General features: G+C 41.5%; 1 protein-coding gene across 1 annotated transcript in view; it reads left to right on the top strand.

Moving 5' to 3' along the window:
* The first annotated feature begins 469 nt into the window (after window positions 1–469).
* The window catches only part of CPED1 (cadherin-like and PC-esterase domain containing 1), a 157,614-nt gene continuing 131,137 nt past the window's right edge, over window positions 470–26,946 (top strand). Inside the window, exons 1-3 of the mRNA XM_009332276.1 lie at window positions 470–608; window positions 1,077–1,552; window positions 12,778–12,964. Coding sequence (XP_009330551.1) covers window positions 1,301–1,552; window positions 12,778–12,964 — 439 coding nt within the window. The 5' untranslated portion in view covers window positions 470–608; window positions 1,077–1,300. The remainder of the gene's footprint in view (window positions 609–1,076; window positions 1,553–12,777; window positions 12,965–26,946) is intronic.

The following is a 26,946-nucleotide window of genomic DNA, read 5'->3' as shown; positions in this document are numbered from 1 at the left end:
CTTAGATACTAAGTGCTTTCATTGGAGTATTTTTGTCCGCCGTCCTTTCTTTCCCTCTTTGACATCAGTAAGACGTTTTATTTATACACTGCTATGAGATATTATATCTACTATGGAAAATTACTGACAACTGCTTTGTCAGTGACGCTTATGTCCAAGTAAATCTGCCTCCTTTTACAACATTTTTATTGATCTGGATAAAAATATTGCAGGTGCTGCTCAGATTTCTACTGCCTGCAAGATATTAATATTGTTTCAATTAGCCTGATTGCTGTAACAGCAGTTTTCTAAAAATTGCAGTGATGGTGGCTTCGAGGCATGCAGCGTGAGCAAGGACACCTCTTGTTCCCCATTCAGATCTCAGGCTGTCTCTCCAAACCCCGTGCCTGCTCAGAGCAGAACTACTTTAGCCCCACCCTCTGAGCAGTCCAGCCTTTATTTATATGAAATCTGTGGTCCAACTGGCTTCAGATGGCGTGTGTATGTGCGTGTGCCTGCCTTCTGAGCGTGTGAGACGAGCTGGGATCATGAGCCAGGGTTTTTCCAAGTGGTTTTAATCAGCAGCCCATTAGAGGAGAACGGAAAACTTCTAACAGGATAAGAACCAAGTAAGTAAACCTAACTTTGAACTCACAATCTGGAGAAAACAAATGCAAACGAAAATCTTCATAGTCTGTCAGTTTTCAGATAAATGATCACTTTTAGAAAGCTGTGCATGCTGACAGGAAGGAGGCAATTTAAAAGGACTGGAATGAAGGAAACTGTAAAAACAAAGTGGGAATTGAGAATGCAAGAGAGAAAAAAACAGCAAACGATTGTTCACGAAGTTGGTACACTCTCTTACTCTTTTCAGCTGTGGACAGGACGTGTTAAGCTTTAACTTCTTGCTTTCTTGGATACTATTGTCTGGCTGAGTAGTTCCTTCTGCAACGGGGGTGAAGATTTCTGCTCCTCACCTGTCTGCCGGCAGGTCTGTTCTCCCGAGAGCGCGGTGTGGACGAGCTCGCTACAGCCCCTTACAGAACGCCCCATGGCACGCTGCTGTTTGCCGCTGCTCACTTCTTGTTTTTTCACAGGTTGTTCCCGTACCCCCATGGGAGGGTACTTCCCAAGCCTCTGCTCCTCTGGAACCCGTGACTTCTTGCCAGGCACCAAGAAAGCGCTCAGCAGCAGAAATGGGGAAAACTCTCACTAGGTTTGGGTGAAGTGTGCCTTTGACTTTTGCTACCCTGGCAAGACGTGGCTACTGGGACTGCATCTGCAATGTGGCAAAGGGTGAAGTGAGGACGGCAAAAAGGCCATGGTTTGTGGGCAAGTCCCCAGGTGCCGCAGGCTTTGTCGCCCTCGTCCTTTCCTTCTGGCCTTAGTGGTGGCCATCTGTCTGTTCTGCCAGACCCTGACTCCTCTCATGACCAGCAGCATCCTTTCAGCGGTTGTTAATGGGATTGCACCCAACAAACTGACTAAAACACAGCAAGGAAGATACAAGGAGGTCTCCCCAAGCAACACTCACTGCTTCCTCCCTGGCAGTAATTCACAGACAGTGAAAAAGGTAAGTCAGCTGGAGCAGAGTGCTGAGCAATAATTAGCAAAGCGAGGGATAGCGAGTCTGGCAGGATCATCTGAGTCCAGCTAAAATTAGCCTAAGCTTGGAAGTCTGAGATCTGTGTACAAACAAATGGGTGATCTAATGACAGCGGCATATGCGCAAGAACATCTCCATTGCCAGCCCTTCAGTGTGGTGCTACTAACACAGGAATCCTGACGTCTTCGACTGAAACATGGCATTGCTCTGTGACTCCAGGGAGATTTCAGTTTGCTGCACAGACCGTATTTTATTTTGGCTTTAGGAATCGGGTTAGAGGCTTTACAGTACAGGCGCATAAATCAGGAGCCCATGGGGTTTCATGAAAGTGACTGAGGCTGTTAATTAGCACCGGGACTGCAGCTGCTCTGTGTTAAAGTTATCTGCTGGTCAGTTTTGAACTTTAATGGGATTCTGCTGAGAAGCTGAATTTAGCTGCATTTGAGAAATAAAAAAAGGGCTTTTCATATTTTCAAATCACACTATTTACTTTGGAATCTTTGTCCCACAAATTTTACTTTGTCCTTAGGTTACCTGACCTCATGTTTATTTTGTATAGGGTTCCTAGAATGGGTGTTAAAACCTAACAAATGCAGACACTGTTATTTTAGTTGGAAAATGTGGTTTGTTAAATGGTCCAGACTGAGGTAGTTATTTTTACTCTGGAATCTGTGATCAGCACTAGCACAAATGTTTCAGGTTTTCTTCAATCCTATAGAGGGCTGCTAATAGTGCAGCAGATATCTCACGGTGAAATTATCATTATGCTGGCATTTTATATACGACTATATCAGGACTAAAAACATTAATCTGTGACTTCACAGATTATGGACAGCATCCACATAAAGCAGTTCAAATAAAAAAAAATAAATTTAGAAGGCTGCTGCTTTGATTAGACAGGGTTCACAGTCTGAAAGGTCAGCAATATTGATTTTAGGAGAGCAGTTGTAAAGTGCATCTTCTGCAACAATCAAAAACAGATATGTGAAATAACTTTGGCATGGACTCTTTAACCTTAAGTCGTAAAAGATGGATTTTTTTTTTTTTCTTGTGAAGGTCAGAGAGATTGATCTTATGAGTCGCAGAAATCTACTCCATGCTGCATTTGTCATAATTTTATATTTTAATGACCTTTTAGTACACTAGGTACCCAGATTTGGATTTGTTCAACAATGTGACACGAAGAATTACAATTTAAAGGGAAGTAAGCACAACTGACAGATGCGAGTCGCATTGTGTTACAGCTATTGCTATTGTAACGGCAAAGAACATTTCCTATCTTACCTTGGGCTACCTAAAGTCTGTAAGAACTGGCAAAGTTTTCTAGTATGCTGTTTGGCTGAAAATATCTGTAATTTCTTCTTTCCCAATTTGCCTGAGAAAAATGCAGATTGACATTGAACTTGGTGTGCTGGCTGTTTGAAATGAGAACGAAGTTTATGTTTTTACAACATGCTGTACTTACTGCCCTCCAGCATACATGGTTGGATGTCACTATCACACTCACATGCTGAACCTATAGTACAGATGTAAATGCATATGTTAACCCTTATAGGTGTGTTTTCCAGGGCTGTGCTACTCTAACACATTCCTCTTCAAGTTTTGAAGACCACCCATAGCTGGCTCCCTATTTGTCTTGAAAGTTTTCTCTAGAGCATGATGAACAAAATGTCTTGCACATGTTGGGATGTTACTCTAAGTTGCTCTCTATTTCCAGAGAATACTCTGCTGGTTGTGTGGGCTGAATAATAATCTCAGGGAACAGAAAAGACAAACATCTCCAAAAATCTCTACCGCTTTGCTTTGAAAGTGTGTTCTTGAACTGTGTGTTTTCACCCACTGCTTACTCAGATAGCTGAACTGTTATCTTGCTTGATTTTATTGGGTACCCAGTAACATCTAAGACAGAAGTCATGGTTGAAACTTTACACTGTTTTATTTACAGTCATGTGCCCACCCACAATAGCTAGTTTGGAAACAAGTTTTCATTACAGCTCTGGTTTAAATCTTCATGTATGAATCTGGAAAAATACTTTAAAATATAGTCCAAATTATTCACCTTTTTAATTAACTAGTCACATATGTATTCTTATTCTATAAATAGTCCAGCAAGCAAATTTATTAAAAAGAATCTATTGTACAGTTAAACAGTGACTTAAAGAAAACACTACGACATGTCTTATGAAATCAAAGTTCATGAATAAGTTTTAAGGAAAAGAAGATCCTGCTGGAGATAATATTCTTTAGATAACACCCAATGTTTCTGGGTTTTGAGATCTGTCACGCTGCAGAATCTCTTCTGACTGGGTAGGGGCAGGTTTAATTCTTGCTTCCTTCAGAGAAGCAATCAGTATTGTGTTGAGCTTGCTGTGAGAATTTGGTTATGATTGTTATTGCATGAGCAAAATCCCCTTCCAAAGTCTGATAATTTCTCTATTCAGAGTATGCATAGCACTACGTGCCTCAAAAAAAAAAAAAAAAAAGCTGCCACCTTTTATGAGCCGGTGGGGGAAGCGGAGGGAGAGATCTGAGGAAAAGTGCAGCTTTGCCACTGCACCTCTGATCTCAAAATAGGTCTCATTTTGGAAAATTTCAGACAAATGCGGAAAAAGCATGGGGCTAGAAATTGCCAATTTGATCTGTAACTACATCCAAGATGCCCTGGGATGGAGCCATTACTGTCAGGCACATAGTGCAAGCTGTCTTTTTTAAATTGCAAAAATGCAGATTTCATTCATAGCCTGGAAAACCTGACAGACCTCATAATACTTCTCTCAGGTATCACATGTTACAGGAGTTTTAAAAGCTGCTGGAGAGCTGGTCCTGTAGCCTTATTTTCACATGAACAGAGGTCAACATTTTCTAGTATAAAATTAAACATTAATATCTGTAGCATGAAAAAATAGAAGGCTTATTTATGAATCTCCAACATTAAAGGCATTAGAGGGAGATATCATATCCAGCAGCAGGCTGTCTTCAGGTTCAGCCAGGCACGCTTACCTTCTGCATGATGAAATACTTGCGAATATATATATATACATAGTAAGGAGAAGAGTTGGTGCTGTAGCATCAAAACTGAAATAGGTATCAACAAAAAAACTCCATACAAGCCCTATGTGTAGGTTTGCCTGGCGTGGTATTGTGCCAGAAATACCTTTGGTACCAGCCAGATGTAAAACTGTTACACTCATCTTAAGTAATTTAGCTCTGCTTCTCAGCCAGTTCTGAGAAGAGCTAACTAGCTGGTTACGCAGTGTTTCCACTCTCTGAATTAATTCAGCCAAAGCCAACTTAGGTATCTCTGCACAGCAGCGCGTTTTGCCCAGGTAGACATAGTACCTCTGCTGTTGGGAGGAGGCAGTGAGACGGTATTGCTGATGTGGTAGGCGCTGTTTCACCATACTAGCTCTCTAACCATGGCCAATGTATAAAAAAAAATAGATTTTAAATTTTTAAGATGCGTCTTGAGGGATATCCATTATTTCATGGATACTCACAAGAGCATTGCTTCACATCCCCTGGCCATTTAAGGCCAGCTGAGAAAAAGAAAATAAAAAAGACATGCAGCTGATTATATGAGAATTTAATGAGGGCAAGGCTGGCATCTTAATAAATGAAATATAACAGGTATGGTGAAAAAATCTGTCTTCATTTTCAAGGCCCTCAACCTGCCACTTACGTTTGGTGTAAAAGAGATATATCTCCAAGAGGAGCTATAATGAGGTGAGCAAACAGGAGGAATGAGAAATGTTTTTTTATGGCTTCATTCTGAACAAATAGGATAGGATATAATTTACTGGGAGTGGACAGTATGAAAGATGCAAGCTAAGGACAGCTTGATGTGGCCATATCTCAGAGACGCTATGTAGAAAAAGAAAAAAAAAAAAAAAGAGAAACATCATGTTTTAGTCCTAACCAAGATCTAGAGGAAGATCCAGTTGAACGTCTTGCATAGGTTACAGGTCGAGGTACCTATATTTGAAAATTGGGGCTGAAATTACTGAAAAGCTGAGAAATTATTACTAGAACTTTAGAACTCTGGACATCCAGAGTAGAATTGTCCTCCGTTTACCTGAGTGCTCCACTCTATCTTGTCAGAGCCAGAAGGCTGGACTTCATAGTCAATGGAAATAACTGCCTCTAATGCAAAATTCATCATGACTTAATGCAGACACTTAAAACAAATCTGATGAACTTCACCCTCCAAAGGCATATATCTGGTTTTTTTTTCCTACTGATTTTTTGGATGGAATGTACTTGCTTCAGTCAGAATAAGCAGGGAAGGAGGGGGGCAGGAGAGGAGCATCATGGAAGAAAGCATGGGGAAAGGAGACACTGGCTGGGGCAGATGTGGGAGGCAGAGCAGGGAACTATGGCTGCAAAATAATAGTATCCTCAGAAGCCACATAAAAGGTTGTGCACAGAGGGGGCTGGGTTTGTGCTGGGGAAGAGACAGCGAGATGGGAATGGAAATTGAAAGAAAAGACAAAGCTAGTGGGAACTTTTGAAATTTAAATATGTGAAAAAGGCTAAATGAAGCTGGATGATAGCATAAGAAGGGGTGATTTTTGCTATTATGCAGAAATGGAGTGTAGTGAGAGCTCTCGATAGAAAAGATTACATTATGCATAATAAGGTTTGATACATTTTTAAAGTAAATTTAATCTTAAAAAGGATATTTCTTTTATAGAATACAGTAGGGGGATGATAACTCTTTTCTCCTCACAAAAGAACAAAGAACTTTGCTAGTACGAAACCTCTGTTAATAGAAAGCAATCGACAGATGGTATGGTATCAGCAACTGGTTTCCTTGGAATGATACCACATTCACATTGCACCCTATGAAAGCAGGACATTTTTTTCCCCCTTTTCAATGTAAAATGCAAAAGGCACTGAGGAAACAGCTATTTTTACTGCGCAGATAGCTAGAGATATTTTGGTGATAAAGGGCAAGGCTATTGTGGTAGCAGTCAGGAAAGAGGGGCAGGGTGGAGACTCTGCAGGAAGGGAACTTTGAGAAGGATGCATCAGCAGCAAATGGGAAATGGAGGCAGAATCTCACTCACGCAGTTCATTGGAGCCCTTTCCTCAAAAGTAGCTGTTTTGGTAAGATGGTAGGATTGGCTCATCGTCTGTTCTCATGACAAGGGAGTTGGTACCGTGAACTACATGCAATCATAAAGCAAAGGCATTTTGATAAAATAGCCTTTTTTCCAGCTCAGAGTGTTGGTGATGACTATGCAGATAACTCCAGTTTTGCTCGTGGATTTATGAAGTCATCAGAAACCAGCCATCAAAGTAGTGCCAATAATCTAGTTGCTTGTTCCATATTTATTCAGCAAACAATTGGAAGCAGAATTACTTTCCAACCAGTTCATTCTACAACCCAGTCCTTTCAGATTAGGAAATCTAACAGAACATAAAGACAACACATTTAAATATCCTCCAGAAAGTGGAACAGGAAATTAACTTTTTTTTTACTTCTTTATACAGGAGCTATGTGCACTTCAAATACAACGGTAGTACGAGCACCTTACTATTTCTAAGAACTTTTATGCAAACATGGACAAGAATTTAAAAGTCACATTTGGAATTAATAAAGGTCTGCACAGTCCTGTAAATGAACGACTTAGGGCATTAGAACCACATGCTAAGTTTTTATTATCGCTCTTCTGATTAATGCTGTTTACTATTAGTGCGGTAGTTTCTAGGAGTCCCACTCATGGATTTTTTGTAATGTTGTTGTGCTAGGTGGTATTTAGCAGCAAAGGTAGATCCATGCTTCCTTTGCTGGCTATATGGGAACTTAGGCAGTTCTCTGCCTATGAAGATCACTGGTAGTGCCAGTGGTGTTTATATAAGGCTGGTTCTCTTCCGTGGTATTTCTGTTGCACTCCCCTTTCATGCAAAGGCCTTTTGGTTTGCATAGTGGCTCATGTATCTCTTTTGCAGCAGCCCAGTACCTGCAGAAAGCAGTGGGGTTAAAGTAAGCTGCAGTCGAGTTATTTGAAGCTACTGGACAAGACTCTGACAGTCTTGGCTAGCTTGGTGTAAAAGTGTGGCTGCCTGTAATCAACACAGGGACTAACGCCACCAGAACTGGGTAGCTGAAAAGATGATTCACAGTTTTTGAGTTCTGTCCTGAGAAAAGCTTAGGCAGACATGAGTTGGGCCTTTATGTTAGGAAGAAGAATTTTGTTTCTGCAGTTGAAGTGATGGTCAATGAAATTCTGTGGCAACAGTTCAAACTGTGTATTTGCTTCCTTGCCAGGCAGAGACAATGCACCAATATTTATGGAATTATGCAGTCTTATTGGAATCTGAAAAAACGCCAAGGAACTGTTTTTCTCTCCTCAACTTGAAATATCTTTGCTATTTTCTTCTTGGCCAAAACGACGACAGTAATTATATATTATAAGATTCGGTTACTGACCAAATTTTGGATTTTTTGAACAACGCAGAAATTCTGTACAATAGAGGAAAGCTTCAGAGACTAATACAATCAGTTATCTCTTTATACATTCATAAGCTAGAATTGGATAAACTGGTTTCAAGGAAAATGTCAAAACGTTTTCTCTTTAACGGAGAACTTCACAGCTATGTGGAACTTGCAGACAGACAGAACTAAGAATTGCAACTCAGATAATAGATGTCTATTTTCAGTCGGACAAGGATGATTACATAATTCTTGAGCTTTCATATTATATAAACTGGGCTGTTTATCTCGTTTGTTAAGACCTCAGAGGAATATACATTTGATTTGATAATTAAAAAAAAATACATAATAAATTTTATGGAGCTCAATTTGTTTTCTTTTGTGTTTTTCATTTTATTCTATAAACTGAAAACAAAACTACAAAATTCATTTTTATGCAATTTTATTCACAGCCCACTGTGATTTGCTTAGACCCATTGTTAAGGCTGTGGATCATCTGTGTAACAGCCTATTGCACTAAAATGAGGTCAGTGACTCAGCTAAGTGCAATGGTTTGCAAGCTGCAAGAGCAGGTATATCATGTCAAAGCTGACATAGGCCTCATCCTAAATCATATGGGAAATCTCAGCTTTGCTGTAAAGCCTCATTAATTTCTGTGGAGACAGCCACACTTTTCTCTAGGTAAGACATGGGCCACAGATGTTCTTTAGCAATCCCTTTCACATAAGGTGTATTGAATCTGTAATAAACTGACCTGCTAACAAAGAGCCTGAGACTTCAAACCGGGGAAGAGCTAAAAAATGGTTGGGACATGAAAACATTTGACTGTTTAACAATTATTCTCAAATATTCAAAATGTTATGGATCCATTTTTTTGGTCTAAGCCTGCTGCACATTAAAGTTATAGGAATGCCAAAAAAAATGAGAACCATAAAACGTTGAAATATGTGAACAGCTTATTTTCATCTGTTGCACTCTGCTTCTTTTATACCAGCTCTCTGCCCAGACTGCATTTTTATGATTGAGAAACATTTTATAAAAACCAGCAGACTCTTTAAGTGTATAAACATGACTGCTATTGCTATAGTATTGGAAATTCTGAAATACATCCAGTGGTAACTGGATCAGTGTGGCCAGTGATGTAAGGCATTTTATACAGAGCTTTGGAAAAAATTATGGAATCACTTGCTACAAGCGTGTAGTTGGCCAGAATTTTTTTTAATTCTGTGTAGCCAATGGGTAGTTTAAAACAAAACAAAAAAACCACCCTACATTCCACTGGCTTGGCAAGAAAACAGAGAGGACACATTGCATCTTGTAACCTGGACTGCAAATAGCTCTGAAAGGAAAGGGCAGAGGAAATAAATTTGGCAACATTACGCATGGATCTCAAGCAAGCACCGTAAAAGGTGTTGAGCTACTTCACATTATTTAATAGTACCAGATTAGACATCAGGTCAAGCTGTTAAATTTAGGACCCTGAATTATCTCGGTGTCCCAAAGATCCCATCAAGGCTTTTTGGGAAGCTAGGGGATAAAAGCGCCTCGTGTCTAGCGCCTGGGTGGCGGGAGGGGAGGCTGGGGGCACAGGCAAGCGTGTCCCCAACCAGGCCCGCTTCGTTTCTCCCAGCCCTGCATCAGGAGGCTTTGGACACCGGCAGCCTGAAGGATTTTTACATGTCTCTGGACTGTGTGTCCCAAGGAAAGCCCTCCGGAGCAGCTAGCGGCATGCTCCGTGCACGAAGGCCATCGCAAGCCCTCTGAGTGCCAATGAAAGGCGGCCGCTGGGAGGCAGCTGCTGCGTAGGCCCCGTGGAGCCGCTCAGGGCCATTTGCCTTTGTGTTTTTTGGAAGTGACCTAGGTTACCACCATTGCTTGAACGTCCCTTTTTTTTTTTTTGTGCTACTATCAATGTTCTCTGAATATTTACCATGGCCAAACTAGAGCGTTGTAAACATTTCTGCTAATCCCCAGGGAACTGGGGAAGATGCCGTCTGCATCAGCGCTCACATGGAGGTGGGAGGGAGAGCTCCCTTCCCCTGGAAGATCCTGCTGCAGGCAGGCTGGCGCAGACCGAGGCCTCTGTCTCCAGGGACCGTGGGGTGTTCGGGGCCCTTGGGACACCTCGAGGCCGGTTGGTTCCTGTCCCCCTGTGCCTCACTGGCCAGGCGGAGGGAGCAGTGGGGGACACAGCTCAGCCCCCAGGCCCGGACGGCACCCGAGGCTGCCAAGGCATGGGCTGCAAGGCAGCGGCCAGGCTGGGGTAAGCCCTGTGAGAGCTGCCCTTGGAGTATTGCCCACAGGGGAAAATAAAGTCCTTGCTGGGTGCTTGAGATAGAAGCTCTTAAAGTTTGTTTGAAGTAAAATGCTTAAGGAGTGATACTGCAGGAGGCTTTGCTTTTGCGAAGAAAGGTGGGGTTTGTTAGCATGAAAAAAGCGCAATAACCATTAGTGAGGAGGGGTGCAGACAACGTGCCGCCAAGTCCAAGGCAGGAGCCTCGCTGCAGGCAGCGAGCACCCTCAGCCGCACCGGGAGGGACGGGAGCGGGACAAGCCGTAATCGCCAGCTAAAACCAGACAGGGATCTGTCCTGGGCTGCAGCCCCTCTGCGCTCCTCATGTGTCCTTAGCTCACCCCACAACACTGGCCACTGCAGCACACGTGGGATGGAAAATTGGATTTGCTCGCAAAATAAAGTGAGAGGTGTCTCTGTCCTGATTTTTCTTCCACGATGCAAGTGAAATGGAAAGTGGGAAGTGTCTGGCTGGACTGCCCCGAGGAGGAGGGAGAGGGAGCACAGGAAGGGGGCCAGGGCAAGGGCTGGATTTAGGAACAGGGAGGGAGGGAGGGAAGTGGAGAGGAAAGGCTGCCAGCGGCTGCTGGCGCTGCAGGAGAGCAGGAAAGAGAGAAGATAAGAGGAGAGGAGGGAGGGGCAAAGGCAGGAGGGGAAAGAATGGTGGGTCCTGTGGTGGGGAAGGGCGATCTGAGATGTTCTAACGCTGTGCTTGCTGCCCTATTAATGTGTTTTAAAAACGCTGGGTCGCTGGGGAGGACATCTGACAGGTTACCTAATGCAGTTCCTGTGACTTCACCCTGTGCTATTTGTGCTTCTTCCGGCCAGCATGTGATCAACCTTTACCTGAATATCCCAGGGTCTAAAGTAGTTTTGGGTTGCACATTTAGCAAATATATGTGGAAGACTCTGACAGTGTTGTATCGAGATATTTTTCAGGGTCCCCTCATCGATGCTGCTAACCCTTTCCACGGGGGATGTCTGCTCTGGAGCAAAAGCAGACGTGGTGTTAGAGGCTCAGGGCTCTGAAATAGTTCATGCTCCTCAGTGCCGCAGAGAAGCTTACATTTCAACCAAGCGTAATGTAAAACTGCATCCTGTAATTGGGGAACAGACTGCTGAGAAAAGTGACTTTATCACTAGATCCCAGGCCTATAAACAACTGGACACATCTTGAATTACTTTTGTTTATACCAAAGCATCTGTCTCTTTTTCAGTGTGGTCTACTGTGCAAAAAATGGTGGTGCCTTATTTGTGTAGCACTTCCTATGTCCAGTGATAAGCTTACTAAAATTAGAAGTTATGGGATAACAGTTTTTAAAGGACATATTGCTGACTACTGCTAGGTTGAAATTCATGAATTTGACAAGAACTGATTTCATGTCCTGAATTGAATCCCTTAAATGCCGGTGTGTTTCAATCCTAAAGACAAATACTTTTCACCAAAAGAAAATCTTGTCTGTTAACGGTGTTTTTATTGCAAAAGAACAGCTAGACTATTCCAGGTATTAGTGACCTGTTTCCCACATGGACCATCCTATTTTTATGCCTTATGTAAGACATAAGGTATCTCCGTTTCCCAAAGACCTGACAACAGCGGCCCCATAATTCACTCTTTTCAGAACTTAATGTCCAGCTCACACTATCTCTGTGTGTTTGGGGTGGCTCTCTTCCATTTTTCCTTGCAAGAAGCTCATACCCAGGCTATTATACAGAGGAGGGGTTTTCTCTAGATGCCATTGTCCCTAGGCACTATGTGGGAAGACAGTGAATGGTAGACAACCCAAGAGTTCCTTGGGATTCATTGGAGACATCATACACCTTTCCACTTGCTCCTGTATACAAGTCTCTCTGCCAGTCCTCCTGGGCTGGATTATGTTGGACTAATAAGGCAGTAAGGTACTGACAAGGTTACATTTAATTTTCTAGAGGCACAGCAATCTACAGTACTGTTTAGGATTCCTGTGCATGCTTTTACCTCAGTAATCTTCTTATGTTTCTTAATCACACTGCACAGCAGAACTCAGACCCCTGCACTTGCCATCTGTGTAGGAGCCATGTTCCTTAGAACAGTTAACATGGGACCCACAGGTCAGCCTGAGGCCACAGTCAAAATCACCTGGCAAGTACTCTTACCAGCTCACCACAGCAGGCCAGGTTTCAGCCAAAGGTGTTTCCATGAAGGGAAGACCATGGTTTAAAGATCCTCCATTGCTACCCTGAGCTTTTAACCCCTTGCAATATCAGTCCAAAATGAAGGTAGAAAAAACAGAGAGGCAGACAAAATGGAATTTGTGGTCAGAAGTCCCTGATATGAAGAGAAATCTTAATTATGCCAGAAATATTTCCCAGATTGTCACAGTAAGTTACAAGTTTCTTTTTGTGAAAAATAACAACTATATATTACACTGCTGAGGAGTGTCCTATCTTACAACCGTTGTCTTTGCATTGTGTTTGCTGTAGATTGACGACTCCATTCTCCAGTACTTTGGAAGCCGTACAAGAAGAGCAGTTCTGTACGCACCTCCTGCCCACCGTGAAAGCGACCGTCAGCTCTGTCAGCGCATCCTGGCAAAACATGGATATACAGTCACAGTCCTTGAAAACAGGAGACTGATGGAAGATCCCAGGCTTGAGGGCCCTTATCACAGTAAGAATAATTGGACTTAGTTAATTCATTAATTACTAAATGTTAGCTATTGATCCAGCATTCTTCCATAGAGGTAAAGCTTATAAACTCTAGGTGTGAGTAAGGATGCAAGCCAAATTCTAGCCCTTCCCAGTTATGCAGCTAATTTTCCACAATTAGATGATTCTTCCATTAGATACTCCCTTCCGTAAAAAAATGCAGCAGAGTGATTCATCATAGTCTTGACAACCAAATCAGATCAATTTTGCTCCTGATGACTTCTTATACCAACTTCGTCAATATAATAACAGAGTGATTTTCAGTAGAGCATTCATAACAAAACAAATACCTGTTACATTTGGTTCTTTCTCATCTTCTCTCTTAAGGAAAAGCTGTATGCATGAAGGTACACTTTTTCCTCTGGTAATGTTTTGATTGTTCTGTAATGTACACACTAACTTTCTTAAAGAACACGGCACAGAAGTACATTTTGCACTTGCTGCAGATGCTGGGGTAAATTACTGTTGGTTCTTAGTTCCTATTGAAATTTGATCCACAGTTAAAGCAGGCTACTGAAGAAGCTTGATCTCTTGCACAAGGGACTGTAGCTTTGCGGTGTAGAGTTACACTGTGCCTGATAGAGGAGCTTTGGGCACCAGTTATATATATGCTGACCGTGTTTAAGTGCTCTTGGACAACTTAGAGGTACGAACTGAAACTATGATCTCAATTTGGTCTTCTGTTGGAAGTCAATTTCAGAACTGGAAGGTTTTGAAAAAAAATACACAGGCCACCATTCTGTCAGTAGAAAAATGGTGTGGTCAGTTATTTCTCATGCTAAGGGGAGTGCCGCTTGTGTCATTCAGGCTTCAGGCTTGCATCATTCAGGCTTGCATCATTCAATACATTCCTGGGGTTACCAGAGAGCTCAGTTTTGCTTCGTGCTTTAACCAGTCGGAGTAGTTTCACAGATGAAAAACATAATTATTTTGCATGGATGAGGCTGCTCAAAATTCAACCACTAATTTCAAGTTTCTTTAAGAAACTTTCTTGAAAATAAGGTACATGCAGTTATCTTGGAAGGGTGTACCAAGAATCAGTAAATTGTCTTCACCTCGCTCTTTTATTTTAATCTGGTTTCATATGCACCTTTCAGCCACTCCTCATCTTGAGTACTTTCCATACCAGAGTGACAAGACACAGCGTGTCCACAGGTTTTGCTAATATCAGATGGGCTGCAGAGAAAAGATAACATTTCTGGGGACCATGTACACCATCTCTGTGAAATACTTTTGTTTTAAATGGCCAGTGAGATGGGTATGCAAACTTCAGTTATGACTTAGAAAAAATCACTGTACTAGATTTGGCTACAGTGATCAACTGGGTTCAGGTTCTCCAATACAGGTTTTTACCCTCCAAACACTGCCTCTGCAGAAATCAGCTTAACTGTGGGTATTTATGTTTTACAGGCTAGCACCAGTACTTCCTGTAGTATTTTTCCAGTAATGAAAAAAAAAAATAAAAAGGTTTTAGGTATTTTCCAGGAACATCCTGCAGCTTCCAGCAGATGTTGGAGTATGTAAAAAAGTCAAATGCTTGCCAATTTAAGGTGAAGAGTAAGACACTACTAATTCCATTTCATGGCAACATAAGTCTGCCTTTAACTATTCCCTGTGTTATGTAAGTGCCTAGCTTTAAAGTTATGTTTTAAAAACAAGAAGTAAGTAAAAGAGTATGTCTGCATACCAAACCAATGATCTTTTCTTAGAACTAAACAAGTTATGCTCAAAGTTATTTTTCTTTGCTAGTAGATGATGGGGTATACTGTTCTGGATAAGATAGTACTCCTTATTTTGCAGAAGAGTATTTTGAGCTATGCTTTGTCATAATATTTTCCTAATAGGAGTGTTATAAATTATTAGAAAATATGTTCCTTGAAACCTCTATTAAAAAGATATAGATAATGGACTGAGAAACATAGATCATGAATGTTGTGAAAAATCTATAGGAGTCATTCCTTCTTACTTGGTATTATTTAGCAGCTCTATCCAGTGCTTTCATTTTTGTGCAGTCTGTCTTACTCCTGTATCTTTCAAAGTTCACTCTAATTTTGAAAGGATTTTTTGTTTAGAATGGCTGAGAGCCAAGAGTCTAGCTGAGGTCATATATGGAAAAAAATTCTCTGCAAAACATTCCTAACTTTTTTGTGCTGGTCCGCTATTAATTTTGGGATCAGTTCTGCTCCTGTTTGAAATCCAAATGTGACAGCTTTGCACACTGATCTTCCAGAGAGATCCTCCACACCTGGGCTGCAGCACTGTGTTGAGTTCATTGCTGTCAGAGAGAAACATCAGAGGAATAGTTTTCTTCAGTTGAAATTTTTCACTTCTTACAGACCAACCAAAACATTTTGAGTTTCGGTAACTGGAAAATAGTTGGCTAAAAAGGAAAAGGATACCTTTCTTTTTTCAGGCAAAGAGACTGTGGTTTATGGGTTTCCTATGAAAAATCTGTACAGATGCTTTCTGCAGTAAAATATAAATTATTCAAGCCCCTAATTTTTCACTGTAAAATAGCTCTGTCAGTAAATTCTCAAGCAGCTTTGGTTGAACAAAAAGTAGCTGTGCTTTCACCATTCCTTAGCAATTAAACCCACATGGAGGGAAAAGCCCATGGACTGATGATATCTGTGCCTGCTCTGAGCTCTTTGAGTCTTCCTTTTGCAGCAGCCCTAAATGAGCCAGTTTTCTGTAAGGTTTAACACATATCTTAGTCTGCTGCTAGGATGGAGATAGAGAGGTGGTACTGTGTTAGTAGCAGGTGACGGGATAGTCAAGTTTTGTGGAGAACTGGGACTGCCACCTTGGGCATGCAGCTGCTGCTGGGATAGATCCGTTTAAGCATGGTCAGTATCTCCAGTATCTGTGGTAAGTCCATCGTGAAGCAAGCAGTTCAAATGAAGTTGGATAGCAGCTGATGAGAAAGTTACCAGGTTGTATTGGCCAGCACATCTATAAATGGTACACTTGGTTTGTTTGACAGCTAAACAGAAGGTGTGCTTGGTGTGTTGTTCCTTCCTTCCTCCTTCTTTTCAAAAATGTGACAATCTGCTCATAGAGACATAACCTCTGGGACATGTTCTGCCTTTGCTGCAGCCTGGGAGCAGGTTTGAAAACAGTGTCACACAGCTTCATGGAAAGTAATAAAAGGATCAGGAGGAGTGAGAAAGCCCCACACATCTGGGCCTTCTCCTGGGAGGTTTTCTGGGCTGAGTCACATAAGCCGCAGGCCTTCCTTCTCTCAGGCCGGCACAGAGCTGTGCTGCTCTATCAGAGATGAGTGGGATGAGCCGCCTGGCTTCAGAGCACCCTTAGGTTCTCTTCAGAGTGCCAAACGCTGGAGAACAACTTGCCAAATAGTTTCCAGAGTCTTCTGCCCTCTTCCCTGTCCTTCCTGTCCAAGAAGCTCTCATCTCTGGGGCCACAGCAAAGCTTAACAGGATCTGTGGGTCCCTATGGTTCTGTGATGCCCTGCCAACATTTTCACAACGTTTTTTAACAGGAAAGTTTTATCTCAGAAATTTGTTGCATTAAAATGCATTTCTGCCCTCCAAAAATAACATTCCCTAGTTACTGTCTTCTGCCTGAACCTTTCCTGAATTCCATACTTTCCCCAGATGACATCTTCTAAGATAAATAAACTGCTTCTATCTTTCTTTCTGGAGCCATAAGTTTTTCTGTCCTTTGCTCAGTGTGCCTGCCTCATTAGTCAATGGTGACCCTCCCTTAATAGGCATTTCCTTAATTTCTCAATTCTTCACCTTTACTAATAGTTACACAAATCTCAGAAAACTGCAGGCTCCAAAAAACATGTGCAGTTGTGTGCTACAAATCTGATCAGCCAGTTTTAATTCATTCTGCAATAACATGCAAAATTCTGTTGTGCCCACCAGCTTTTGGAATGGAAAAGATTCTGCATAACCTTAATGATAGCCAGTCAGTTTGGCCATGGAAAAAAGCACATCTATTCAGGCTGCTGGCAAACTGAGTGCAGAGTAACATTATATGCTCCCCGCTGCCTTAGAATGTTAATTTTAATAATTTGGTGGAATTTTGTGCAATTGCAATGAGTGACTTTAAAAAAAGAATCATAAATCATTTTCATAGTATTGATTTTACATTATCATTTCCTATTTTTAGAATATTACAGTTAAGTATTTAAACTTTACTATGGCTTCTGTTTGCAGTTTAAGTGACATCCACTGAAGATGAAATTTTAGCCATGCCATTAGAAAGATTGTTACAGTACATATATTGATTTGGTTGGGGTTTTTTTTTGTGATTTATTGTTCCATAAGATAAGTATTGAACCCATCTTAGCTTTGGTCGATATTTATCTCTTGGGTCAATAAGTCTTGATACTTATTTCCACTGAAATCAATACCAGCTTCATGTCCTATTCATTCACCTGAGATTGTTAACTGGAGATCGTATACTATACATATATCCTTAAATTTACATATATTGCAAAGAATATTAGATCTGAAGTGATTTCCTCTTTGCTGACTTTATCAATATGCACTGGATTCTGTTCTGTTTTCTGCCATTTTAAGAGCACGCTATGTTTAAATACGTGGCTGTTTAAATTAAGCCCTGGTTCCAGCAACTAACTATGAGGATGATCTGGCTTTTTGCAGATGTGGGAGTGGTGCTTGGGTGGAGCTGCTCCAAGAACAGGAAGGGATGAGTGAGACAACAGACCCGTGGGAGCAAATCCGAGTGAATCTTGGCCCTTCTCTTTATGTGCTGGGGTCAAGAGATCTGTCTGGCATTTAAGGTGGCATCTCATGGCATTACATAGGTATTACAGCAAGGAGTGAATAACCTCTCATTGTTAATGCAACCTGAATATATTCAGACATAACTAATTTTGCTGAAAAATGCTGATTTGAGAATTGTTGTATTGTTATGGCAGATATGGCCTCTGCTGCTTCCCTCATTGGCTCTCTATAGAGCACTCCGTTGCTTCCTTGCACCCAGCGGTTGCTCCCTGTAAAAGCTGCTGCTTGGGGAATGTCAGGAAGCGTGATCCTGCAGGAGCAAGCACAGGTGTTCAGCAGACGTGGAGTGATGTTAGCTGCAGGTTTCTGTCTCTCTCTGGATGGTGCATGACTGAAGAAGCAGTTGGGGACAGATGAAAGGAAATTCTGCTTTGATTCTCCCAAAAAGCAATTTTCCAAGTCAGTCTTTCTCAATTTTTCACTTTGGTTTGTTTGGTGTCTTTTGGAAAAACTGCTCTTTAAAGAAAATCTACATTTTCCGTGGGAAGAAAATGTCTGTGTCTGTTCACTTCTATCCACAGTAGGACTAGGAGGCGGAGAAATGTTGCCACACCAGAGTTAGAGATGGAGAAACTAGGATAAAAACCATATGAGTCACTGTCAGAACTAGGATGAAATGCATGCTCCTTGCTGTATATCTTTATGTTATTCCTTTAGTATATTGTATCATCTCTAGTACTCCTCACTGTTCATACTTTTGACCAGAGCCTAAATCAGCAAAAGAGTCAGCTTAATTGCTGACATCTGGCCAGCAGCAAGGTAGGAGCTTGCAGAAGTGCTACTTCATAAGTGCAGCCAGTATTAGTTTCCTCAGGGCTCCTAATTAGTCTAGAGAATAAAGTATGGCCGTGGGTTTCAGAGGCCCCCAGAGCCATGTCTGGTGACTGTCAGACATTCGCTTTTCATTTTCGAAGACATACTATATCAGCAAAAGTAGTGAGAATGAGAGGAGGTGGTAGAGACGAGAGGACGCAGTGATGCTTTTTCTTCGATGAGTGTGAAGACTGGTATGACTTGGGGGACAGAGGTACTTGTTAACGTAAAATATTAAAAAAGTCTGCTGCCAAGGAAAAAAGAACAATCTGTTCTTCATGCCTATAGTAAATAGGACATGAAGTACTAGAACAACAACAAAAAAGTTGTGTTAGATATTAGGAAAGCTGGTTTGGGGGTAAGGCTAGTGAAGTGATCAAATGGATCCCCTAGAGCTGTGGAGCATTCAGGGGTCTTGAAATACTAGGTAAGGAGATTTTATTGGGTGTAGTGTGTCCTTTTGTGGGGTAACAAGATGGACTGGCCTTGAGAGAATGAGGCAGATAAGAAACTGAAGAGGGAAAACATAGTGACTTCTAAAGCAGATGGAGAGATTTCAGGTGTGAATCAGCTGTGGTGACTCAGGGCTCTAACTGAGGAACAAGCATTAGGTAGTTTACAGCATCTTCTTAAAATGCAAAATATTCTCAAAAACCCCAAATCTATGAGAATATATTCCTGACAGGAGAGGGGAAAAGGGAAGGGAGCACAAGATCAGTGGTGCTTAGGGATGGTTTTCATGGGATGGCATGTAAAAATCAGTACTAAGAGAACCAAATCTCCTCCCTTAGTGAGTGGTTTTCTATGGAGTTTGAAATACATTAACAGGAGTAGGTAGCATTAGTTCTAACTTTACTTTTATTTAATTTTTTTATTTTTAATTGTTCAGAGTACTGTTAGGAGGATACCCTACTTGCTGTTTGTTACAGCCTCAGACAAGTTTCCATGAAATCCAACTAACTTTAGCAAACAATTATAAAGACTAAAGGCCTCAAGGAAAATTGCTGGTCTGTTCTGTAAACATCTGGTTGCCATTTCCAATTAAAAGGACCAACCCACTGAAGGAAGCAGTTTAGTTTTTTTGGAACAGAAATGGGACACTGGGGTTTTTGTTCTTTTTCATAGTGGAGAGTAAAGGAAATGTCAGGAATAGAGAGGTCACTAGATGCTCAGCTTTTACAAATACAAAAGTCTCTGAGAAAATTAAAGTAAATTGAAATCAGGTTCTGAAAGCGTAAACAACCCTGTGGAGGTAAGGTTAAATAAGCAGGACTGGAGATCCTAGCATGCCAGCAAAAGCACAAGATCATTCTATCATAAGTAAGTCATTTAAAATATTGTGCAAAATAATAATGGTGAGGCTAGCCACAGAAGTATTTTGTGGGTAACCATACAAATACATGTATATATTCAAATCTAGCAGATGTAACTTCTCTTTCAAAAATCATTTTGGTTAACTGTTGGTACAAATATATAGCTGACAGTATACAAAACTGGTTGGGTTTGTAATGCAAAATATATGTCATGTGAGTCCCGGGCAAAGTTTTGACAAGTGAAACATACATTTCAGAAGTGTTCTTTTTGTATGTTGTTAAGCAAGGAGCTTCCTAAACAAGCTGAATAGGTAGAAATGTGATCCTCAGAGCATACTGAGTTACAAGCATACTTAATGTTTGTTACATTTGTTCTGCTTCCTTAAAATGAAAGTTCATATAGTTTTAGGAAGCAAATGTATACCAGAAACATCCACTGTCTTGATCACTTTTTAATTTTGCTTTTAGCAATTAAGCCTGGCTGTTTGCCAACTAGTTGGAAGTGGATGCCTTATCTCATGCCACAGACATCATTGGTTTCAGTACAAGACAGGGCAGTTTCTGACAAACCCAAATAAATGCTGCTCTCTAATGTGACGCTGTGGTTTCTTGTAGAAAATCTAAATGCATTGTATATTTTTCTGAACAATATGTATTCTCCTTCCTAATTATTAGCAGAACATATTCATGTTTTCTAGGAGAAGAGCACACAAACTATTTCTTTGTATCACTAAAATAAACCCTCTGTAGAATTGTACTAAAACCCGTTTCAAATGCAGTCTTTTCCTTGAGAAAGGGAAATTTGTTATTTGTTCGTAACAAAAGTACAAGGACGTTGAACTTTGTCATGTTAAAACCAAAATATAGCATTTAGTCATAAAGTTACCAAATATACCTTTCTTTGAATGTTCTTTTTGGTCATATTAAACAGAACATACAGTCCAGTGGAGAGTGGTATTTATTGGGCTGACTTAGAACTTACAATAATTAAAATATTACACACTGATTACACAGTGGGCTAAAATTAAAACTTTGCTGGAATAAATTATGTCATGTTAATAGAATCTGAAAAACACCAGTGTCCAGGCAGATACACACGTTGGCCAGAGGAAAGCAACGATGTGCGAGTCCACTGAAATTAAATAAATACAAGGGATTAAGGTGTAAGTATACAAGCTTTATAATATGTTAGTAACATGCAAATCCTGTAAAAGGGTTTGAGGCTGTGTTTTGTAACTGTAGCCTATAAGATAAGAAGGTAAGAGCAGATAATTGTTTATTCAAGTATTTTTAAAATACTTCCCTTTAAGAAATGAATCCTGGCCCTGGTGGGGTTCAAGCAGAGACTCTGGTTTATAACTATATATGTCTGTTTCTAAATGTCAGATGATTGTCTACTAATATAGGTGCTGGGAGAATGACAGTAAGTCTAGCCAGAAGCCTGTAGCCGTCCCGCCAGAGCACTCTGTCTAAGGGATTGTTGCATTAGTGTTGCCCAGTGTTTTCGCTGCTGGAAGCTGTGCACCCTTTTTGATGCACTCACTGGCTCTGAGCCCTAGTCAGCTGTGAGAAGTGTGGTGTCTTTCATCATTGTGCTCCCATTTTAGGTAGAGGCATTATATACCACTGAAGCCAAACCAAATTTTTTTTTTTTTTTTTTTTTTTACTTTAGCTACCATGACTTTTATTGGTTCAGATAGCAAAAAGCTTATACACTGTATGGGCCTTCATTGTAATTTGCAGCCAGCCCACTCCATTCCTAGGTTCAGATTCCAACTTTCTCCAGCTGCATCCGCTTTCAGCTGACAGCTCTTTTGAATGCTGCATCCCAAAAATGCCCCAGACATCAAAAGTGCAGTAGCCACCCACGGGTTAGAACATGTTTCTGAAAATTTCACGTACCATATTGTTGTTACATTGGCTTATTTAACATCAAATGGGGACCTTTCCTTCATGAGGGGAATGATTCTTCTACTCTTCTGATGTTCATTATACTCCCTCAAAGTTGATTTTTCAATGTGATATTGAATATTCTTTTATTTGGCCCCGGAGGTTGTCCATTTGGAGGTAATCCTAGTTTGCACAGATGTTGAAGAGAAAGGAAGCTTCTCTGACGTACATAAAAATCAAAACTATCTATCCCTCAGTTTCAAGTTGGTCATGAGAGCTTTCAGATTTCTGAAAAAAAAAAATTCATACAGAAAACTATTACTAAAAGTGACATATACTCTTTTATTAGAAAGGAAAACCCCCACATATAATTAATTTCTATCATTTTTGGCAGGTGTGTTTCCTTACAAAACAATGTCCATTTTTCACTACAGAAGGGCAAAATATGGAAGGGATTTGGATTAAAAAGTAGCAAAGGAATAGGATTTGAGCAACCTTAACTGGTAGCAAGATTAAAAAAATATAGTCTTAACATATTTCCTCAATGGTGCCTCACATAAGTAAAGTATATTCATACTCTGATAGAGGGAAGGACAGAAGAGCTGAGTGGTATACAGTTTGGAAAGTTTGAAACAAATGATTCAAGGCATAAAGTGTTTCTATAACAAGCTCATTGTTGTAATGACTTTGTTTCTGACATTTGTAGTAATCCTTTCCAAAATAAATATTTAGCTGTAAAAAGGAGTTTCATTTTTAATTTATAGCAGCTACTAAAAGCGTGTATGTACACAGAATATACTGAGTTTTCTTCTGTATTGTGTAAATGCAAGATGAATCTGGCAGAACCACAGTTATTTTAGATCTGACAGTTAGAATACAGCTCAATTGATCAGTTTTTTGAAAAAGGACTTTGAGTGTAAAATGGTAAAATAAGACAAAACCATTTTTTCTTTATTTGGAAGAAAACCACTGTTCGCTACAACTCATTATTTATTATTTTTTACAAGAGCTAAAATAGAAAACCTATCAGCATACCAAAGTACTTTGTTAAACAGGCTGATAAACAAAATAAGAACAAGACCTAGCTATTTTTGACCAAATCAAGAAGTATTTGTCTGTCTAAATGGGAATTAGGCATTTAAATATTTTTTTTCCATCTAGCTTCAGCAGCTCTCTCAAAAAAAAAAAGAAAAGCCCTCACTCCAGTTTTCACAACCACAGTGAAGATAAGTATCACTGGAGCCTGACAGAAGTCAGTCTTCAACGAAAAATAATTGAGGTAATTTTCTGTAAAGAGTAGGCTGAAGACAAGGACTTTAAACACATAGAGTTTGGCACATGTTAACCCCATTTTCACTTGGAATGAAGTGCTACGGCTTTAGAAAAAAGGTTGGAGGACCTTTGGAGAAAACTCTAAGGATAGAAAGAAAGAAGTATTCAAGAAAGTACTAGCACAGAAGGTAACTGTAGACTAGTTAGGTTGCCCTCTTTATGACAGGATGATATGTGAGGTAGGAGAAAGCAGCAGGTTTTTTTCTTCTCTACCCAGCTCCATGACACATCTGATTTACATCCCAGTACACATTTTTTGCAAATCTAACAATGTGGGAGTGTCTGTTGACCTTCAAAAGTGAGCGGTCTGACCCTACATTTCTTTAAAATGTTTGGAGAGATAATTTTAATGTCTTCTTTAGAATCCATGTTCCATGGATGCTCTACATGGTAGTCATGATGATGTGTGTATCATCGACTTTCACTACCCCATGGCATGCCAGGTGAGTAGAGTTGAAAGACAGCGTAGGGTGCTGCACAGAAAACAGTATCTGTGGGGTACAGTTGGAAATCTCCCTTACATTAGCTGTGACTTAATTATTGCATCACTGCCTTCGTGGTTTTGTCTAACTCATAAATAAAATGGGTCAATTCCCTAGTCCTGAGGGCAAGTGATGCAGTATGGCTCGTGTCCATGTATCTAAACTCTTTTCCCCTGACTGAGGGTGGCCTGCTCTTCGCTGAGTTTTAGGAACTGTCACTGGCTTGAGCTGTCTCCTGGGTCATTGCACGGCCACCCAGGGAGAAGAAAACAAACACAGCAGATGATTGCAGGCCAGCGGTTGAGCCTGTGTCCTGACACTGTTGAGTTTAGCCATTGCCTCTATTCCTAAGCTTCTCTTTTTCAGTATTCTGATTGTTTCCTGCCTCTTGGGTATTAAGGAATCTGACACATTAATTAGGGTTGGCATAGGATGCCCGAGTGCTGTAAATGCAGTGATCAAGGGCTGCCATTTGGACTTTAAAATATGTGTCTCTTTCTTGCATAGGTGATCAAACACCATACTTTTAACATTGTAATTGTTATCCTAATTAATTGTAATTAGAATGAGACAGGATATTAAGACAAATAAACCCATCTACTCCTTAGCTGCTTATCCTGAGGCTCCTCTGTATCCATAGAACAGAACAGGCTGTTTTCTCAGCTCTAGCACAGTTTCTGCCCCTTCAAGTCAATGATGAATTCTCATTAGTGCCATCATTCAGAGGCCTTCTCAGCTCAGGTTCCTCATGTCCTGTTGCAAAGACTGGGAGTGGTAGAAGGTTGGGGTGAAGGGCAGGATGGAAAGCGTACACAAACTAGCAGTTTGGTTTCCTTGGGTAGCACCCAAGGAGGTAGCACCTCCTCCCCAGGTGCTACTTTCCCATTGAATCACCCATTTAATCTTCCTTCCAGCCTCCAACTCTTTGCATTTGTTGCATGTGCCTCTCTAAACGCCCAGACTCTTCCTTGTAAGAGTAGTGGAATCAGCAGACTTGGTAATAGTCTAGTGGGGAAGATGCCTCAGTACCTCTTGTTTTTGTTGTAGCTCCTATGAACACACTCATCCAGGTTAGAGATTGCCAAATCTGGCAGCCTGACAGAGGCGAGGCTGATGCAGATCTGTGCCCCCACGTCCCACCAGCAGCGAGGCTGAGCGTGTGCTCCCAGCTGGCACATGCACACACCTATACACCGCATACATACACGCACATGGCCAGCCACACAGATCAACACACTCAGCACTCACACAAACACGAACAGCACCCACAGCCTCATCCACTCGCCAGTGCTCACACATGCACTCGTACACCTGCTGCAGCTGCTGCCATCATGGACACATGGACCTCCGAGCCCTGGTCCCCCTCCAGGGGCTGCACTTAGAGCCCCAGGCACACACACGCACACGTGGGAGAGCCCTGCTGCCAGGAAAGAGTTGGCAATGGAGTTTAATGAGAAGACAGGACAGACTCTCCTGACCAGGTACAGGACATGGCCAGCCAAGAGTAGCAACCAGCTCACTGCTTAGAGATTGCAAGCCCTTTTTATCCCTTTATTCCTCTTTTTCCCATGCTTGTTCCTCTTCAAACCACCTTGATACCTCCTTTTCCCCACCTTTGGCTCCTCCATGAAACAGCCCATAATAAGCAATTGGGGAATGCTCTTACCGTGCACTTCATAATGGGTCCCAAACCCTTAGGCAATGCACTTCCCCCCCTCCCCAGGTCCACAAGGTGCTTTGGGGCTCCCATTCACTCATCGTGATGGGCACTGGGGCTGAGTCTCCCCTGGGACAGCTCGGAGGGACCAGGGCAGGGGCTTGTGTCTCTCTGACAGGGTACTGGTTTTCCCCCACCCAGCATCGTGCCTCTGTGCTCCTTTGTGTGTGAGTGTGTGTACATGCATGCATGTGCACGTGCATAAGAAAGAAGAGTGTTTTGTGGGCAGATCCCTCTCCTGCGATGTCCCTGGGAGCAGCCGGAGCAGGGTGCTATATGGGTTCCCCCACCCACTGCGGTTCCCCTGGGCTTCATTGGGCACATCTGTAGATGAACTTTTTATCACAGAACCGGTGATCACAGCAATCCTACTCTGCTTATTCAGCAACAAAGACATGGGTCTGAAAACTGTAACCCGCGTTCCTCTGAGTTTCTCACAGTAAAATAACAGAGCTTCAGGCCTAAATTTCCTTTTTATTTTTTCCCTGAAAAAAATAATTGGAGTTTTACTAAAAGTTTCTGTAATAGAATTTTTGAATCCTGGTGATTTTGCATCAATTGACTCTGTTGGTTTTTCATCTTACATCTCTGTATCCAGCCAAGAGGACTTTTTCCTGTCCCTAGTGTGTTCTTCATTGCCGCAAGTGTTTGTTTCCCTTCTTTTGCCACTCTGCTCTGTGAGTGACAGAGGTATCTACCTCACGTATTTAAACGGCTACTTTTCTTTATGTTATCTGAAGTTTAAATAAAATAACTTTATAATAAACAGTGGGAGATCTTGAAGAACCTTGTGAATATCAGACCAGAGCAGGCATATATGCACACAACCAGCGTGCAGTTAGGTGCTCAAAAGCTGTGACATGTGCTCTTTTCAACTTTGATTTGACTCACTCGCTCATGATACATCCTTCCACTTCATGACTGCATGCTGCTTTTCCACATTACTTTGCCTCAGGGTGCACAGAACAGGGATACGAAGTTCTTTCCTGGATATAGTCCCAAGAGTTATCAGTTAGAATAACTTGGATCACGTAGCAGTGAGGGTTGTCCAAAGGCAATTGTGTCAGGCAGTCTTCTTCCTTGGCACAGAGCAGGGAGGAGCTATTCTTCCCTCTCCGCAGAGGCTTGGAGAGCCGAGCACCCTCTTCCTCATCGCATGAAGCAGTGGGGTTTTCTTCCCTCAGTGGGATGCACCTGTGAAAATCTGCTAATATTTTGATTTATTTACTTTGATCCATGCATGGTGCACTGCTACCTCTCATGCTCAGCCCCAAACCCTGCTACCAGGACAGGGACGTCATTGCAAATTTTCCAATGCCTATGACAGATGGAGCATATGGACAATAACTTCCTTAACTATAGAGTTGCCCTCCCCATGAGCTTCTTCACCCCAGTCTGATCCCTACGTGTCTCAGCTGCATGACCCTCCTCCTCCCCACATGCACATCCTCTCTTTCCAGTTTTCACCTGGTTCTTCATCCCAGTCCACCGTCAGTAGCCTGTCTCTAATATCTCTCAATCTGGCTTTTCTGTCAGACGGTTTCCTTCTCCACCTTCACAGCGGGTAACGAAGCACTTACACAGATGGATTAGCTGAGCTTTGGCAGATCTGTGAC

Source organism: Pygoscelis adeliae, unplaced genomic scaffold (assembly GCF_000699105.1).
Source record: "Pygoscelis adeliae isolate BGI_AS28 unplaced genomic scaffold, ASM69910v1 Scaffold9, whole genome shotgun sequence".
Lineage (NCBI taxonomy): Eukaryota > Metazoa > Chordata > Aves > Sphenisciformes > Spheniscidae > Pygoscelis > Pygoscelis adeliae.
This window is presented reverse-complemented; position numbering and strand designations above follow the sequence as displayed.